This window comes from Poecilia reticulata, linkage group LG23 (assembly GCF_000633615.1).
Source record: "Poecilia reticulata strain Guanapo linkage group LG23, Guppy_female_1.0+MT, whole genome shotgun sequence".
Taxonomy (NCBI): Eukaryota; Metazoa; Chordata; class Actinopteri; order Cyprinodontiformes; family Poeciliidae; genus Poecilia; species Poecilia reticulata.
Window position 1 is genome coordinate 16,773,251 of NC_024353.1, and position 16,775 is coordinate 16,790,025.

At 37.7% G+C, this 16,775-nt stretch overlaps 1 protein-coding gene, 1 long non-coding RNA gene and 1 pseudogene across 2 annotated transcripts in view; all 3 read left to right on the forward strand.

Annotated features, from left to right (window-relative positions):
• Positions 1-213: 213 nt before the first annotated feature.
• Positions 214-1,875, forward strand: LOC103459705 (uncharacterized). The gene is made up of 3 exons (XR_532796.2): positions 214-501; positions 1,331-1,390; positions 1,809-1,875. It is a non-coding gene; the product is annotated as an uncharacterized LOC103459705 (long non-coding RNA).
• Positions 1,876-3,128: 1,253 nt separating this feature from the next.
• On the forward strand, positions 3,129-9,724 carry LOC103459766 (chloride anion exchanger-like; annotated as a pseudogene).
• Positions 9,725-11,688: 1,964 nt separating this feature from the next.
• Positions 11,689-16,775, forward strand: part of LOC103459767 (chloride anion exchanger-like) — a 23,940-nt gene continuing 18,853 nt past the window's right edge. Inside the window, exons 1-2 of the mRNA XM_008401580.1 lie at positions 11,689-11,778; positions 14,866-14,978. Coding sequence (XP_008399802.1) covers positions 11,689-11,778; positions 14,866-14,978 — 203 coding nt within the window. The remainder of the gene's footprint in view (positions 11,779-14,865; positions 14,979-16,775) is intronic.

Consider the following 16,775-nt stretch of genomic DNA (forward strand, 5'->3'; position numbering starts at 1 on the left):
TGACCCTAACAAACTGCCAGAGCCAAATCAGAATGGTTTAGATGTGTTAGAATCACCCAGTCAAAGTCCAGATGTAAATCTGAATGAGAATCTGAAAATAGATTTCTACAGATTCTCTCCATCCAATCTGACTGAGTCGGGTTGTTTTACCAAGAAGAACGAGCMAAAATTATAGACTTCCAGTGTCGGCTTTCATTTGCATTTAAGTTGACAGCCCAGTACKAATATTGGAAGTTGAGTTTAAAGCATCACACCATGACTAAAACTAACTGATTTTGAAAAGACATAAACTAAAACTCTCACATCAACAGAAACAGGAAGTTCTGATGTTACTCTCATTTCTTCTGATCCACAGCGTATATCTTGGAGAAACTCCACAACTGTTGCTTCTTTGATGAGGAGGTTCAGCCCTCCATGTTCTTCCTAACGCTGCACGACGCCATGCTGCACATTTTGGAGAAACATCCAGAGACGACAGAAAGGAAAGCAGACCGGGATAAGGTTAAAAACCTTCTCATTAGATCACATCACGACTGACAATCGTTTTCTAGTTGTCTGACATTAAATCAGACTAAACGCTTCTTGTTTTAGCTCAGTTAGGATCACCAACAGCACTCTAATATGCTAAACAAATGTTGCAATTTATCTTTTTTACATTCTTCAAACTYGGAARTTTAGTATTTAGGTTKAATTGCATTAACTGTATGTCTTAGATTAAASGTTTCAGGCATGAATCCATAAACTTCTCTAGATTTTAAGTTCTGGAACTAAAATCTACACTTTGCTGTTCTGACGTTGCTCATAAATAATCTGCTGTTATTCTGAGGATTATTGTCTATTTGGAAGTAGGCCTGTCGCGATAAACGATAAATCAATTAATGGCAAGATAAATTAAACCTATCGACCTCATTTTAATTATCGGCTTTATCGTCTCTTCCTGCCATTTTTTTCTTTCTCTTGATGACACTGAATGAAAAAAGGCTTGAAAAAGCTCTCCACTGATCCTCCCTTCCACATTTCCTTAGTGCAATGTGTTGTCGGCTGATTGTCCGCCCATTTTCAAAACCTGGCACACATTAGCCGACAGAAATCCTAGGTATTACGGTTCGATCGGGTTCGTCGTGCCAGTGGTGTCCAGCCACCTGGACACAAAATAATGACTACAAGTCCAGTTAACTAATTTTAAAATCAGGCATTAATCAATGCTTTACTAGAATCTACCTGTGATGCATGTGGCTAGAGTCAGTGTAAAGCCCTGACTGAATGAAAATCATTATAAACTATTTATGTCACGTTGACAAAACCTGAATGTGTTCATGTTTCCCTACAGATACTGACAACAGTGACGGTCCACCATCCGAGTGGAAATCTGAGGAGCAGAGATAAAAATGTAAGCTGATTTTTTAAATTTTTCCCAGCTGAAGCTTCCTGCTGTTGTAATCGTCCCGTACAGTCGGGTCATTGCCACTTGGTGCACTCATTGTTTGAGTTTTGGGAAATATTTAACTTGTTTCATTTCATTCAGCTGTATGTAGGTCAAGGACAAAACACATAAAGCGCCACCCCGAAGAAATAAAACATGCCGTTTTTATAAGCTTCTGCTTCGGTATATATGTAGACCATAAGCCTCACTCTGCGCTACAGGCGAAGCAGAACATCATCGTAATGTAAAAGTGAAGGAATAATCTGTTGGTTAGTTCTTACATATAAACTTTAAAAAGTGCTCAGCTCTSTTTATGTGTTTGTCACATAAAATCTCCATAAAGATGCAAAATGTGAAAAATACATGTGAAACTCTTGTCTTGCAGGGTCCAGTTCCAGCTGCAGAGACCAAGTTCTAACCGGGACAGAAGAGGAAATCAAAAAACRAAACGGMAAAAAGAAAAGAAGACTATATATTTTATACATCGCTTTATTTATCATGCCTAATTAATATATGTTTTAGATATTATGGTTTAAATGACTGTAAAATCATTGCGAAAAGGTAAATCCATATTGCATTGGGTGATGAAAAATATGTAAATACAATCCCAGTTTAACAATCCATGATGAAATTTAACTGAAAAACAAAACGCAAGCATGAAAAGATGGAGTTCGCCTCATGGTGGCGCTAGCAGGAACAACTCCTGCTGTCTTTGACTCTCACATCATTCTGAATGGCTACAGGAACTGATTTATGCACAGTACAGTGATGGCTGAGGGCAGGACTCCTGCTTTTATCAGGTTTTTACACTGATGATGATCAGTTACGTAATGAATTCCTGCAAAACATTTTATATATCATGTCTGTTGTTTATCTAAGCTTGTATTTACAAAATTTAAAGTTTATATATATAAAACATAAAAATGTTTTATGTGATTGTTTCTATGTGAGAAACATTATAGGACCTAGATGAGGTGCAGATGTAAATATATCCATTCCATATAGACTCTTTATCATGAATTTAACAGCTTGTTTTCAAGTTTTTTATATTGTTGTACATAGTAAATATTGTTATACCATTCAATCAAATGTACTGTTTGATTCCAAAGCCAGATACTGTTTTTTATACTGTAAACATTCAATTTGTAGACCACTTTTGTTGTAATAATAAATCTAAAAAAATGAATAATTTTGCCAAAGTTATCAAAATTAAAAATAACCTGTATATAATTTACTTTTATTGGTCTGTTTTGTGCTCATCAATATTTTACAGTATGATAAGGATTGAGAGACATACTATAAAAACTTCTATGGTAGTATATTTAACTCTTAACTCTGCTACAGTAGAACAACTCCCTGTGGAATCCCACATAGGATTGTARCATCATTGAAAGTAAATCCTTTAATCTCGTTATCAATTAATGTTTCTAAAACCACTAGAAATTTGTTCCTGACAAGCCATAGTTCAAGTTTTAGTGTAGAAGTTTGTGATCATGAACATCATAAGCCTAAAATCCATCTCAAAAAAGGCCCTACGATATTAACGATTATGATGTGAACAGTTCTTGAATTCTAGCTGGTTTATCACTTCCACTCACTCCCAGGTTAAGTAACTGTTCATGGCACATGTCAACTCAATGAACTATAAATCTGTGTGTTAATTATTGAACAGAGCGCAGACAACGACCACATCCTGATGGGACTGATGACGGATTTCAGATTAGAGGCTTTGGCCAAAGGTTCTTCAAAGGATCTTTAGCGTTTTGCCGGAGTTTGACTTTTCAGAAACGTTCACTGGAATCACGGTGACTTTGAGAAAACAGTATGTGGTTTTCAGATCTGTGTTCTCTGAAGACAGCCTGGCTGAAGACCATGAGAAAATCGAGCAAACACAAAGCGCTCCTGGAGCATGTTAAGGAAAACCTGACGTAAGTGTTCCTGGGCTCAATCAACGCAGTGGCATCCCTGCTCTCATTTTTAACTTATCTGCAGAACAGGTGAGAGAGAGAATCAGATGAACTGTGTTTATGTTTTCTTTGTGTTTGTTCGATTGACGCAAATCGTGCCAAAAACGCAGTGGTCTCTGTTCTGCCTGTGATTGGCTGGATGAGGACGTACAGAGTCAGAGAGTGGCTGCTGGGCAATCCTTTAATTTTAGTTATTCAAAGAGAAAACTTTCCATGTTGAGAAATGACTGACTTTTTACAAAAGCACTGGTGCTACACTAACTGGTAGCACTGCTGATAATAGCTCATGCTAACAAGACATCGCTTCGTCTTCTTCTGCAACATTTCACACACAGACTTGGAACTTTGACTGGAATGGAGAAAGAAGACTTTACACAATCTCTAAATCCTCCAGAAATCCTGGGTCCTGTAAAATTCACTGTTAATATTTGTTGCATTTTTTTATAGAAAGACTTTTATTAAAGTGTCTTCCAAGTTGTAGTTTTCTATTAGACACACTTTGAAACTTCTTGCGTTTCAAAGAGGTCGTGATGCCACATGACTCTTGGCCTTGACAGAGAAACAGTCCCAGAGCATCACGGATCCTCCATCGTACTTTTCCCCACACGTTATGTAAAATCTTTGTAAAACTTGCACATTTTAAAACCTGCTGGAGTGTTTGTTAACAAAAACCTGACTTCATGTTTGTATGATGATTATGTCTGATTTTTCCTCATTCACTTTTACTTGTCACTTGTTACTTTTATTTCAGTAAAATAAATGTTTTAAAACTCGATTCAATACTTTTTAAAAATGTTGCTGTAACTCATATTATCCAAGGTCATTTAAAGAGTTGTATAATCCTGATGGCTGTGGGCAGGAAGGATCTCCTGTAGCAGTCTGTATTGCAGCGAATTTGAAAAACCCTCTTACTGAAGACATTGACTGTTGCTCTGAAAAAGATGCGGTGAACATTTACCTGATCAAATGATCAAAGATCAGCAAACGTCTGCCTGTGTTGAATGGAATGTTTTCTTGTTCATTCATTTGGGAAATGTCTTTAAAAAAAAGGTTACAGCCAAGTTATACAATTTAAAAGATATGTATCCCTGATGAAGACCAAACTTAAAGACGTCTATGAATTTGAAGAGAGCTACAAAAAACATCTATAAAAAAAGCTTTTGCAAAGTTTTCTAGCATTTATCAAATAGAAATAATTTTGCTAGTTCTAACTGAGCTAAAACTTTAACTTGGTTTCTATTGTGTACAAATTTACTCCGGAAATTTCCCCGCCTGACAAATATAAAGGTTTAATTTTCACTGAAATTATACTGATGCAATAAAATGCTGAAATGATTTTAAGGCTTTAAGTTTACAAGCAGTGGCGATAAATGTGACAGACTTTTCCAGCCATGAGCGCCACCTGTCATTCCATAATTACACTTATAACAGGCCAAAGTAATAAAAATGTGACTACACTTTTAATTTAAACAAAAGTGTCAAATACTTATACTTTGTAAGGACACTGGTCTTTTCTGATTCAGTTTTTTGCTTTATTAATCAATAGTATTCTTGTTCTTTCCTAGACATAATAAAAATGTTTAATTTGGCAACAGCTTCACTCAGATCAACTATCTGCAAAGACTGGGGGTTTATTACTTACCATGAAATGTACAAAACAGAGTACAGGCAGGAAACGTAAAATTGATCCTGACTGCACATTAAATGTTAAAGGAGACTAAATGCAAAGGTGAGGATTAAAGGCTCAAACTACAAAAGGAAAGAAAAGCCTCTTCACAACGACCTCTCCTGACTCTAATGAACATCATCTAGAAACTTATTTTAATGGGATTTTCTGTGTCTTCTCCCTGCTGGCCTCGTTGCCTCCCAGCTACGGCCTCTACAGTTTTCTTCCCAATGCTAACATACTTTTTCTTTGGTCATATATATTCTTTGGTCAAGTCATATATCTGTAGGTATGTTTCATTACCAGGGTCTGTGGTTTACTCTTTCAATCTAAACTTTTCCCTAGAGATAAAACAAGGATTTGAGTTTGTTGCATAATATCCGTGTTGCTGCATAGATCTCATCATTTTGATCAGATTAGATATGATTTGACCTGGCCTGTCCTGTTCCGTCCTCTCTGAAGGCTCCTTCCCTGTGCTGATGCTGAGCCTCATGGTGGGAGCCGTAGTGACCCGCCTGGTCCCTGAAGACGGACCGCATGCTAACATCACGGACTTTGAAGGCCTGACCCAGGACCAGCGGCGAGTCCTGGTGGCCTCCTCTATGACCTTCCTCATGGGTATTTTCCAGGTGAATTGAATTCTTTATCCCTGGATCATGTCATTATTTTCTAACCAGATTTACATATGAAACCAGAAGTTTACATGCACCAAATAAAAAGACGCTTACATCTTGTTTTTTTTGTTTTTTTCTCACTGTCTGAAGTTAAGTCAGACCAAACATCTCTTGTCAGAGTGACCAGAATCGTTTCTATTTGCTAAACGCCACAATAATGAGAAAAAAAAACAAAACAGATTTACTTAACAGTTTATTTATTTGAATTTGTGGAACTCATTACTGTGGCATTTAGCAAATAGAAATAATGTTTGTAATTCTAATGGCCCCAAAACAGAAAAGATCTGATCTGACTTAACATCAGTAAGTCAGTCAATCAAGTTTATATGAATAGCACATTTTAGCAACATGGCACACACACAAAGATACAAAGTTGTAGAATACACAGTCAACAATTGTCAAGTGCCATCGTTACACATCACAATGTTGATTAATGTTTCATTTATAATGTTTCAAAAGCAACTCTAAACAGCTGAGTTTTATTCTTGATTTAAAGGCATTTAGTGTTTTGGATCTTTTACAATTTTCTGGAAGTTTGTTCCAGATTTGTGGTGCAACTTTTTTTATTCGGTGTTTGTAAACTTCTGCTCTCAACTGCTCGTTCTTTGCTTTTTTTTTTTTTTGCTCCAATGCAGCTCGCCATGGGGGTTCTGCAGGTGGGCTTTATTGTCGTCTACCTTTCAGACACTCTGGTGTCTGGATTTACCGCAGCAGCTGCTGTTCACATCTTGGTGTCGCAGCTCAAGTTGGTGTTGGGGCTGAGTGTTCCAGGAATCAACGGCCCACTGTCCATGATATACTGTGTGAAAGTCCAAGTTTGGTGCAATCTGATGACAAAATCAATCAAAGATTGTCCCAGATTATACAAATCAGTACCAATAGAGGTCTTGTTTCATCTTATAAACTGTCAGGTGTACTTGAGTTATTGGGCTAAGTTTTAAAAGGGGTTTGGGAGAAATTAGCTGCTTGAATACAGACTTTCCAAAATTGGAATTCTGAGCTGATACTCGGGATAGTCTGAGGACAATCCTACCAACTCAGCATCTTGCCATTTTGTGTTACGGTGACAAAACACCTTAACAGTTCTATAAAACATACAGTTCTAGGTTTTATTGAACTGTAAGTTGACAGTCAAACATCCTAGGTGGCAAATGTGTTACTTTATCCAAAAAAGTGGTGGTTTGTAATGCAGTCGTAGAGGCTGTTGCCCATGGTGACAACAGAAAGGAGGGCGCACAAGATAAAAAAAATAAAAAAAAACATCAGTCATTTGCAAATTAAGGATTCAGGAAATAATGTTTGTTGCTGAGAAAAGCAAGATTATTTTAAGTATTTTCTCCCACCCCAAAATTCAGATGATTTCCTGGATGGTGACAGGTAGGAAGTGGCAGAAGGAGAGACTCATCCAGGGAAACAGGGAAGTGTTACCAAATAGCTGCATTTAAACTGAGTTCTGTTGTCATGGTGAGGGTCAGGGATGGTTAAGGGTCACGATGACAAACCCTGAGTCAGTCCGTTCACTCAAACAGTTTAGTGTAGCGAGTCTAAGGCAAGGCACAGAATGTGACTCAAGCGTTTGTCTTTATATGTTTAGGTCAGCTAGAAGGTACAGAAATATTTCTACAACATAAACATATTCCAATAACGGTAGGGAGTGATTTATATTAGAGTATTACATTTTGGAACACATTGTCCAGACTGAAACAAACTCACCCCAGGGAGATCCAAACATCTACCAAAAGGTTGATCAAGCCTTGCTCTGTGCTCCATAGTCAGTTGGTTTTAGTTGTGAGTTTTTTTTTCTGAATTCTCACTATTTTCAGTTAAAAATGCTGTTTGCCATCCCCTAAATCAACATAGATCTATCTTTGATTTTAAGGTTAATCATAACTTTAATGGACAAGATGAGTCCAAATTGGATTGTTCAGCATTAAGACTGTTGATAAAATTCAATACATGGGTTAGAAGTTGCAAAAGAATGTCCAGGTATAATAAGGATATTGATTGGGAATATGATTTGGTCATTTGATGGGTTGATTATCCTTAGAGTCAACTGCAAATGATTTCATTGAATGCATATTCACTGCTTTAGTGTATTTCTTTTAACAAAATCTTCATCTTCAATAAAGAATGTTTTTAAAGACGCTGACATGCAGATGTGCTCCTGCTTGACAGACCTTGGAAAAGATCTTTGTCCAGATCACCTTCACTAACAAATGTGACCTAGTGATGTCCATAGTGATCATGGTGGTGGTGTTCATTGTAAATGAGCTTAATGACAGATACAGAGCCAAGCTGCCTGTTCCCATTCCCATAGAATGGGAGTTCTTCTGATTACCCTCATTTGTCTTTCTTACATGACTTATTATGGAACTCCAAGGTGTCCGCTGCCAAATAAGACTTTTATACCATATTTCATTTTAAATACTCATGAAAAATGTGTGTTTTCATTTACACAGACTGGTATAGCTTGCAGGGTGTCCTATGGCTTCAACTTTGAGAAGAGGTATGACGTTGAAGTTGGGACAATGGTTAGGGGGTAAGGTTGAAGTTCTTCATATGCGCTTTCCTCTTGATATTTCATCAGGTACGTAATAAAAAATAACCACTTTCACATTCTAGGTACGAGTCTCCAATTCTGCCTAGCGTCCAAGTCTTCAAGGAGAGTGCAGTGGAGGCCTTTCCTGTAGCCATTGTAGGATTCGCTGTGGCCTTTTCTGTGGCCAAAGTTTACTCTGTCAAACATGATTACCCCATTGATGGTAACCAGGTGCGCTCTTTGCCTATCCTAGCTTGACAGTTTGGCTCTGCTCTACCAAATGGAGTTAACGGATCACTGATGGTCAACAATGAGAGAGTAAATCCTCATAACTTTAGGGTTGAATATTGCTTTTATATGATGGGTTTCATGAATCAAGCATGCAGTAAAGAATCATTTGACCTAAAACAATTATACTTTTCCGTTGACAAGGGCACTGCCTTACCTGTTGGGGTTTTATCTTAGGAGCTTGCTGCATTCGGGGTTAGCAACATGTTCAGAGCAACCTTCAGGTCTTTCGCAGTCAGCTTGGCTCTCTTCAGGACCTCAGTGCAGGAGAGCTCTGGAGGCAAAACGCAGGTCAGATGTGTCCAGAACTGTGCATGCTCTGTTCTATATCCCCATCTTCCACTTGTACTCAAGGTTTACTCACTTTACAAAAACAGGTTGCCGAGCTGGTCTCAGTGATGATGGCAATGATTGTAACAGCGGCCCTTGGGTTCCTGCTGAAGCCACTTCCAAGGGTGAGGTTGTCGTTTTCTGTTTTAAATAGAAAAACAGGTGATAACTCACATCCTACTGTTGTTTTCAACATGCTAGTTGGTCAGCATGCTATTGATAGCCTTCATGCTAACACTAGTATTGCTAAAATAAGCATATTAGCTATTTTCATCATACTGAGTGGAGTAAGCCACTGTTCATCAACAGGCTAGTGATATCTCACATTTGATATCATTAACATGCTAGTTGCTCTTAGTGATAGATCTCATGCTAACGTTATACGTTACATATTTTTGTAAATTTTTTAAAAACTAGTCACATTTAGAATACTGAATGGAGCAACTCAATATACATTCACATGCTAGTGATATCTCACCTACTACAGACAGAATTTAAGCTAACCTTAGCATTTTAGCAAATTTTCAGCATTAACACACACTTTGACAGGCCCCTAAATTTTTGTAGTTTGATTCCTGTGTATGATAATATATGTAACAAATTTTTTATGTGATGGCAGTCTGTTCTGGGTGCCTTGGTAATCGTTAACCTAAAGGGGATGCTGATGCAACTGAGTGAAATACTGTACCTTTGGAGGAGAGACAAACCAGAATGCATAGGTGCTAATGGACTGTTAAAAATAACTATTTTACATAATGCTTTGAAAAAGTACTTGCCTCCTCCCTGCAAATTTCCTGTTTCTTTTCCTCATCTTTTTATATTTTTGCAGGGCTTTAATGAGGAAAGAAATTGCCAAACTTCTGGCCAGTAATTCTAAAGTAGCTCCACAAAACTCAGTCATTCTGGAAAGAAAAAAAGAAATTACTGAAAAAAATTATAAAAACAATTGCAAAATCCTGGAAGGACTGTTAACTATAGAGAAATGTTCTGCTGCATAACCCAAGAGTTCTTAACTTAAGGTCAGGAACATGTAGTTGGACATTCTACTTCAAGTTTTTCTGATTGAGACAAAAATGTATGGTTTCATTAATTACAGTAAATTGTCCAGGTTTTGAAGCAGCAAAGATTAAGGCCTTCAAACTATCACCACGTTGTTTGACTGAAAGTTCTTTTTCTGAAAGACCAGGTTAGTTTCATGAAAATTGAAGAGAGTCTTACAGTGGGCCTGCGCTGTTCATGGGGAACAGCTACAGCTGTCAGTGGATAGTTAAAATCCCTGAATATTTGAGACGTCTTCTAACTTCTATTTCTTGTGCAATTCCATTTTATAGCATTGGCATGTTGCTTAAGTTTATCACAGCTTTATCAGCAGGATAAAGTGTTCAATAATTCCTACTAATAGGAAGTATTTAAACCGATCCAACGCAAAGCCTCAGCAGGTCTTACTTCTGCGATAGTAGCCTGCCTCCTGCTGGCTACACAGTGAGACATGCATTAACACTGCATATCCTTATTTTCGCCCGGCGCCTGATCACGTAGTCAGAAGTGAAAACTTGCAAAAATACAGACATGAATAGGAAAATGCACATCCCTGGCTGAACAGTGTCAGTGAGGATAAATACAAGGCAAATTTGAAAATGTAACATAATAATATGATCCAGCTTCCTGTTGTGCCTTTAGTTGAATATTGTGGGTTGATTGTCTTGGATGCTCAGTTTAAATTATTACTAATACAGTACTCTTAGCCAATTTTATCTTTAATAGATAAAATTAAAAATAAAATTGGCGCCAAGTAACTGTTATTTTTGCATGGTCATGTATATTATATGGTATTTATTTCTGATTTACATTTAAAACTGGTTTTAAAGAAAATTGTTGACTAAATTGACGCTAGATTTTAGTTTACTAAAATTTTATCACTTATTTATAAAAGCATGCGATGTAGAAAATGGTTAACAACCGCTATCAAACATTAATCCTCTCACTGTAAATTATCACTCAGCATCATGTCACATAAAAAAAGGATTTTTTAAAATGCTATCTCGCGACAAACACGCAATCAGCCCATACCGATTTATTAGGGTTGTTCATGTGTGATAAGAAATTTATCTGAGATTGCAGTCAAAATTGTGCACGATCACTGATTAAAACTGTTACACAACCATTTGATCAGAAAATCACATGAAGGAAAACAGATTTGACTCCTAAAAAAATAATAAAGAATAATAAAGAAAAACCCCTCACGTTTCCCACGAAGCAGAGCCCAACCTGTGCTGGATCCTCAGCAGAGGTGTGACAGATGCTGCCACCACTTCATTCAGCTGAGGTCATTCACACACTGTAATGTTTGCATTTCAGCCTGAATACAGTAAATRAACCATCCACAGGATGTCTGACCAATCTCAACACTTTGATTCTTCATTCACCTTTCCAGTTGTAGGAATTTTTTTGCCGTTTCAGGATGAGTCGGATTTAAATTTATTTTTGTCTTTTCTGACGTTCTTTTTATATTTTCTTCTCTTTTGTTTTTCTTAATTTCTAATAGTGTCTGAAGAATTCCCTGGACGTTCCTGTGTCTGCTCCTTCCTGTAAAAAAACCTACTTTACTTCCACTTTATAAAAACAACAATGTTTGTGTGCTGACCACATCCTCCAATGCACTGAAAGTTGTGCTCACAGATATCAGTGGGAACAATGGTCAAGGGTAAGGCAGGCGTCCAGCGGTTGCGTGAAACAAGGACCTCATCATAATTGCTGTTAATAATTACAGTCTTGATAAGCAGCTGAGGTGATACTTATTGATGGCAGAAGCGTCTGAGGTCCCAGTTGATCCCTGGATGCTGGAACGAGAGCAACAGAGCAAGAAAGCTTACAACTCAGGAGTGTATGAGGTATGTGGAATAATAAACCAMWGCATATTTAACGGGAATATTAACATTTAAAAAAAAAAAATAATATAAAGTTCTTTGGCAGTTTTTCAAATGATTTACACATGAAATTCAAACTAAGAAGAAGAAACTAAGAATTCAGCCTAAGAAGTTTTATTGCTAAAATGAGAGTGAATTTTGTTAAATGTCTTGCAGCATGGCTGACAAAAATAATGATTTAAAAACAAGATGAAAATTTCAGCAGGAATTTAAATCTAATTAGATCTAATTTTAGTGATATTGAAAGAACAAAAAGTCAGATTTATAGTAAATAAGATCTTTTTTATAACAGTGAAAGTGACCGATGATACGAGGTAAAGTCCCGTTATTCTAGGGAAGATTTCGCATTTTAGTCTAAAAAATTTTACTGTGAATTTCATCGTCTATTGTCAATCAATCAATCAATCAATCAATCAAATTTGATTTGTATAGCACATTTCAGCAGCAAGGCATTTCAAGGTGCTTTACATAATTAAAGAAAAAATAAAAACAGCATGTGACATTGAAAAAACAGTAAGAAAGAGAAAGAGATTTTGGAAAAAAAAAAAAAGCACATTTGTTACGGAATTTAAGCGCCTGTTGTCGCCGGACTCCGCCGTCTGTTTAACACAGATATTATCCAGGCCACCTGCCACGCGAATTTTTGCGCTAGGACTTTGCCATCCTACACGGATTTTTGTGCACTATTTTTACCTGTTAGAGTCTAGAATTTACAGGGTTTTTCTGTGCGCACAACAGGGCTGTGCAGAGACCAGTAAAGGGGCAGGTGCTCCAAAAAAGGGCACATCTAGCCACATTTTAGGACAGAATATTAAGAAAGTCGCAGAACTTTCAGAGTTTAATAAACAATGATAAATTACAAATTGTGAGATATACAAATAGAGTTATTACATCTTAACATAATAAAAACATAACAACTGCCTTGTAATAATATTGTTCACTAACAAAAACTGCATGTTGATCATGGTAAGAACATTTATTTCTTTGTTCATACCTACAGTCCTGGTTCTGACCCAGTTGGACAACAGTCCACCACCTTTGGCTGCTTGTAGCAGAACCTTTCTTTTTTTGTTTCTGACGTCTTTCTTTATGTGGTATTGCTGAACTGAAAAAAGCAAAACATAATGAATTATGATAAGAACACTATATTAAAGCACACTAATTCTTTACCCTGGTGTTTAAACCAATATGTTTTTCAGTTCGTTGCACAACATAATATTAATTTCAGAGAAAATGAGACCTCTGCTTTGGGGTTCAATTTGTTTCACAATTATTCTATAAAAAAACTAACCTCAATTAAATAAAATTGTGATCAAAACATTTTTAATTGTAACAATTTTTTTAAACAAAAAAAAGTTTGGCTTAAAAAACTTTTATTTAAATTAAAAAATGTTTTTTCAATAACTTTGCTGATGAATGGGAGGTTGAAGATCGGCCTTTAATTCTGCAGCAGGGATTTGTCCAGATTGTTCTTTTTTATCAGTGGTTTGATAACTGCTGTTTTCAAAGCCTGGGGGAAAAAAACACCTGAAGAGAGTGATGAGTTACTATTTGGATCAGATCATTAGCAACAACAGGCAGGACTTTCTTAAAGAAATGTGTGGGTAGGACATCCAGACAGCAGGAACTGGAGCTTAATTGACTTAYAATTTCTTCTAGGGTTTTATAATTAAGTAGTTGAAATTGGGTCATTTTTCCTGCATTTGTTTTGTTTGGGCACAGCATTGGTACTGACTTTGGAGTGGATGTGCAGATTAATCCTCTGATCTTTTGAATTTTCTCTGAAAAGAAACTGGAAAACTTGTTGCAGGCGGCATTAGATTGAAGTTCAAGTGGCAACGTCATAGGAGGGTTTGTGAGCCTGTCAATGCTCGAGCAAATAAAGCTTGAGCATTGTTAATGGTTTTGTTTATGACATCTGCAAAGAAAGCTTCTCTTGCATGTTTTAGTATTGTGTGATAGTTACGTAGTCTTTCTTTGTAGATGTCATAATAAACGTGCAGTTGAGCTTTACGTCATTTCCATTCGGCCCTACGGCAGAGTTGTCTTGCAGATTAAACTGTTGGTGCATTTCTCCATGGAGATTTCTTCCTACCAGTCACAACCTTCACTTTAGTGGGGGCAATGTAATCAATATCTGAACGTTTGCACTGAAAATCATCTACCAACTTATCTACGTCTTTATAGCTTAAGGGCGAGGAAGAAGAGTAGATTTGATTAAATGTTTCTGTTGTGTTTTCTGTGAAAATATGTTTTGTGATAGTAGCTTTTTGTCCAAGTGGGTTAACGGATAAAGAACTGTCAAAGATAACAGAAAGTGATCCGACAAGGAGACATCAGTTACAGAAACATTGGAAATATTCACACCCTTACTGATAACCAGGTCCAGTGTGTGTCCATGAGTGTGAGTTGCTTGTTTGACATGTTGTGTTAGACCAAAACTCTCTAATATATTACAGAGCTTTTTTGCCCCGTGGTCTTGGGGGTTGTCAACATGAATGTTGAAATCACCATCAGTTATTAAACAATCATAATCAATGCTCATTCAAGTCAGTAAAGAAATGTTCCACATATGTTGGAGTTTTGTATAAAGTTAGTGTCAAAGTTCGTTTGTGGCCTTTTACCTCAATTCCAAGATACTCAAAAGACGTGAAATTACCCAATGAAATTTTTACAATAATTTATGGTATTCTTAAATGTTGAAGCCATGCCTTCTCCTTTTTTGTGTTTTCTATTCTCACTTAAAAAATTGTACGTAGGAGGCGCTGATTCAATTAGTATGATTGGTTCATTATTGTCATTCAACCATGTTTCTGTCCGAAATAAAACATCAATATCATGCCCGGTGATTAAATCATTAATTAATAGAGCTTTAGCACAGAGAGATCTGGTATTTAAAAGAGCTAGTTTAAGTGACTTGGAGGCTGAAAGTTCTTCAGTATGAGGTTCCTTTAGGCAGGGGATCAGTCTGAGGTTTGAATTAAGACCACTATTCTTTGTATTTCTGTTTTTTCTTGTAGTGATCCAGACAGGTAATGTCCTGTTTTGCAGTGCCGGAGGGCCAGACACATTCTAGAGGAAGATGGGTGTAAAGATAATATCTGGACCCTGGTCTCAGACCTCAGAAACGCAGAGTGCTGGATCCTCTGGGAAGTCAGAAGCAGGTGGCTTAGATGAAGTGAGGTCTGCTATGTTAGCGCTAAGGAGAGTGGTGCCGAGGCGAACCTGTTGATCCATTCCATCCATAAATTTGAGAAACTCTGGTCCGGAAGACATTTCTTCAACGGTATCTTGTGAGTGTAGGAGCAGAGGGGAAGGGGGAAGGAGGAGGGAATGAGGAGGGGAACCAGTCGCTCTGTCCCCAGTCGATGTTTTATCAGTTTGTTTTGGGACACTTTGCTTCTGATAAGTGGAGGGTTCCATCCTAGTCAGACATCCCTGAGCCTGTTCTTCTGAAGCGATGGTCACATTGTTGTTCTTGTTGATAAAATGAAAAATGTTTGCAGTGAGCAGCCTTATTCCATGTTTGTTAAGATTGTGTCAGCCTCTTCCAAAGAGGTGAAAGCACTGCCAGTAGATCCAGAGGTTATTGATGAAGGTCACTGAGCTGGCAGAGCAGGTTTTAATCAGCCATTTGTTTATCATGTCCAGCCTGGAATGTTTTTTGTCTCCCCATTGAGGTGATAGAATTGGACAACTGAGAAATAATTTCATTTTTAATTTTCCCATAGTGTCATGAAGAATATTAAAGTCCTTTTTCAGAATCTCCGAATTTTGCTTTGCCAGATCGTTGGCTCCAACACGCACAACTAAAGTCTCCATGTTTGGCTGATCAGTGGTTAGAGAGAGCACTTTGCGAGTCAAATCAGATACAGTGTCACCAAGAAAAGAAACCACTCTCGTTTTCTTGGGATTGCAAAATTCACTGATTCCATTTACTGCCTCATCTCCAACAATAAGCACTCTKGGCATACCTTTCGTTTTCCTGGTGGTCACTTTGTCCTTCTGAGCTTTGGGGGGTGGATATGTTGGTCTAGCCTCATTGTTGATGTTTGAAGGTGGGTTTTCACTCAGAGGCTCAGGTTGGAGTGCAGAAAATCTGTTTTTCAGTGGGATTCCCAAGGAATTGGAATGTTTTGAGGCTTGGGCTGGTCGCTTTGTCCTTGGAAGTGGGGTCAGTGGAGCCGTCTTGGTTCCAGCTGCTTGTTTGCTATTCTTTGGCGGAGCAGGTGTTGARGTTGAAGGTGGGTTTCGGCTCAGAGCCGGCCACGCTGATTCATCCAGGTGAGGGGTTCTCYCCGTTAGTCGTCTCATGGGATCTGCAGTGTGAGACTTTTGTTTCGGCTTGGCTCCCTGAGCGATCCAGGGTGAGCTGCTTGGTGCGGGGTGTACAACCTCTCCGCTGATTTGAGGAAGAGTTGTTTCATATCCACAGGTTGATCTCAAAGTTCACCTCCAGCCGTTGAGTCTTCGTTTCTAAAAACTGAAGTCGTAGAATGCTGCTAATGTCCTTGGGGTCAGACGGGGGCATTTTGCCCTAGTTCAACTTGGAGGTGAAGAAAAGTAAGGTAAAAATAAAAGTGAGAAAATCTCCCAGTCCTTAGGTTTGAACTAATCCAGTTATGATGTCGATAATGTAAATATAACTATAAAAATTGTGACTTTAAAAATAATTCACAGGCAAAGTTATCAGTAAGGACGAGAGAAAGCAGGGTAAGCTGTTCCTCCCTTCAGCTGCCAGCATGCAATCAACCTAGTCTACATTTAATCAACTAAAATGACACAGAAACTAACATGACAGAAACTAAAATTACCCATTTGTAACTAGAACTATATGGTTCTGTCCCCCCGGCCCCCCCAAAAAACCTGACTCAGACTAAATACAAAGTTGCTGCAAAAAGTGAGCATTGGTTACAATTCCAGGCGCTCCTCTCTGATTGGGAGATAAAACAGAGGCTGTC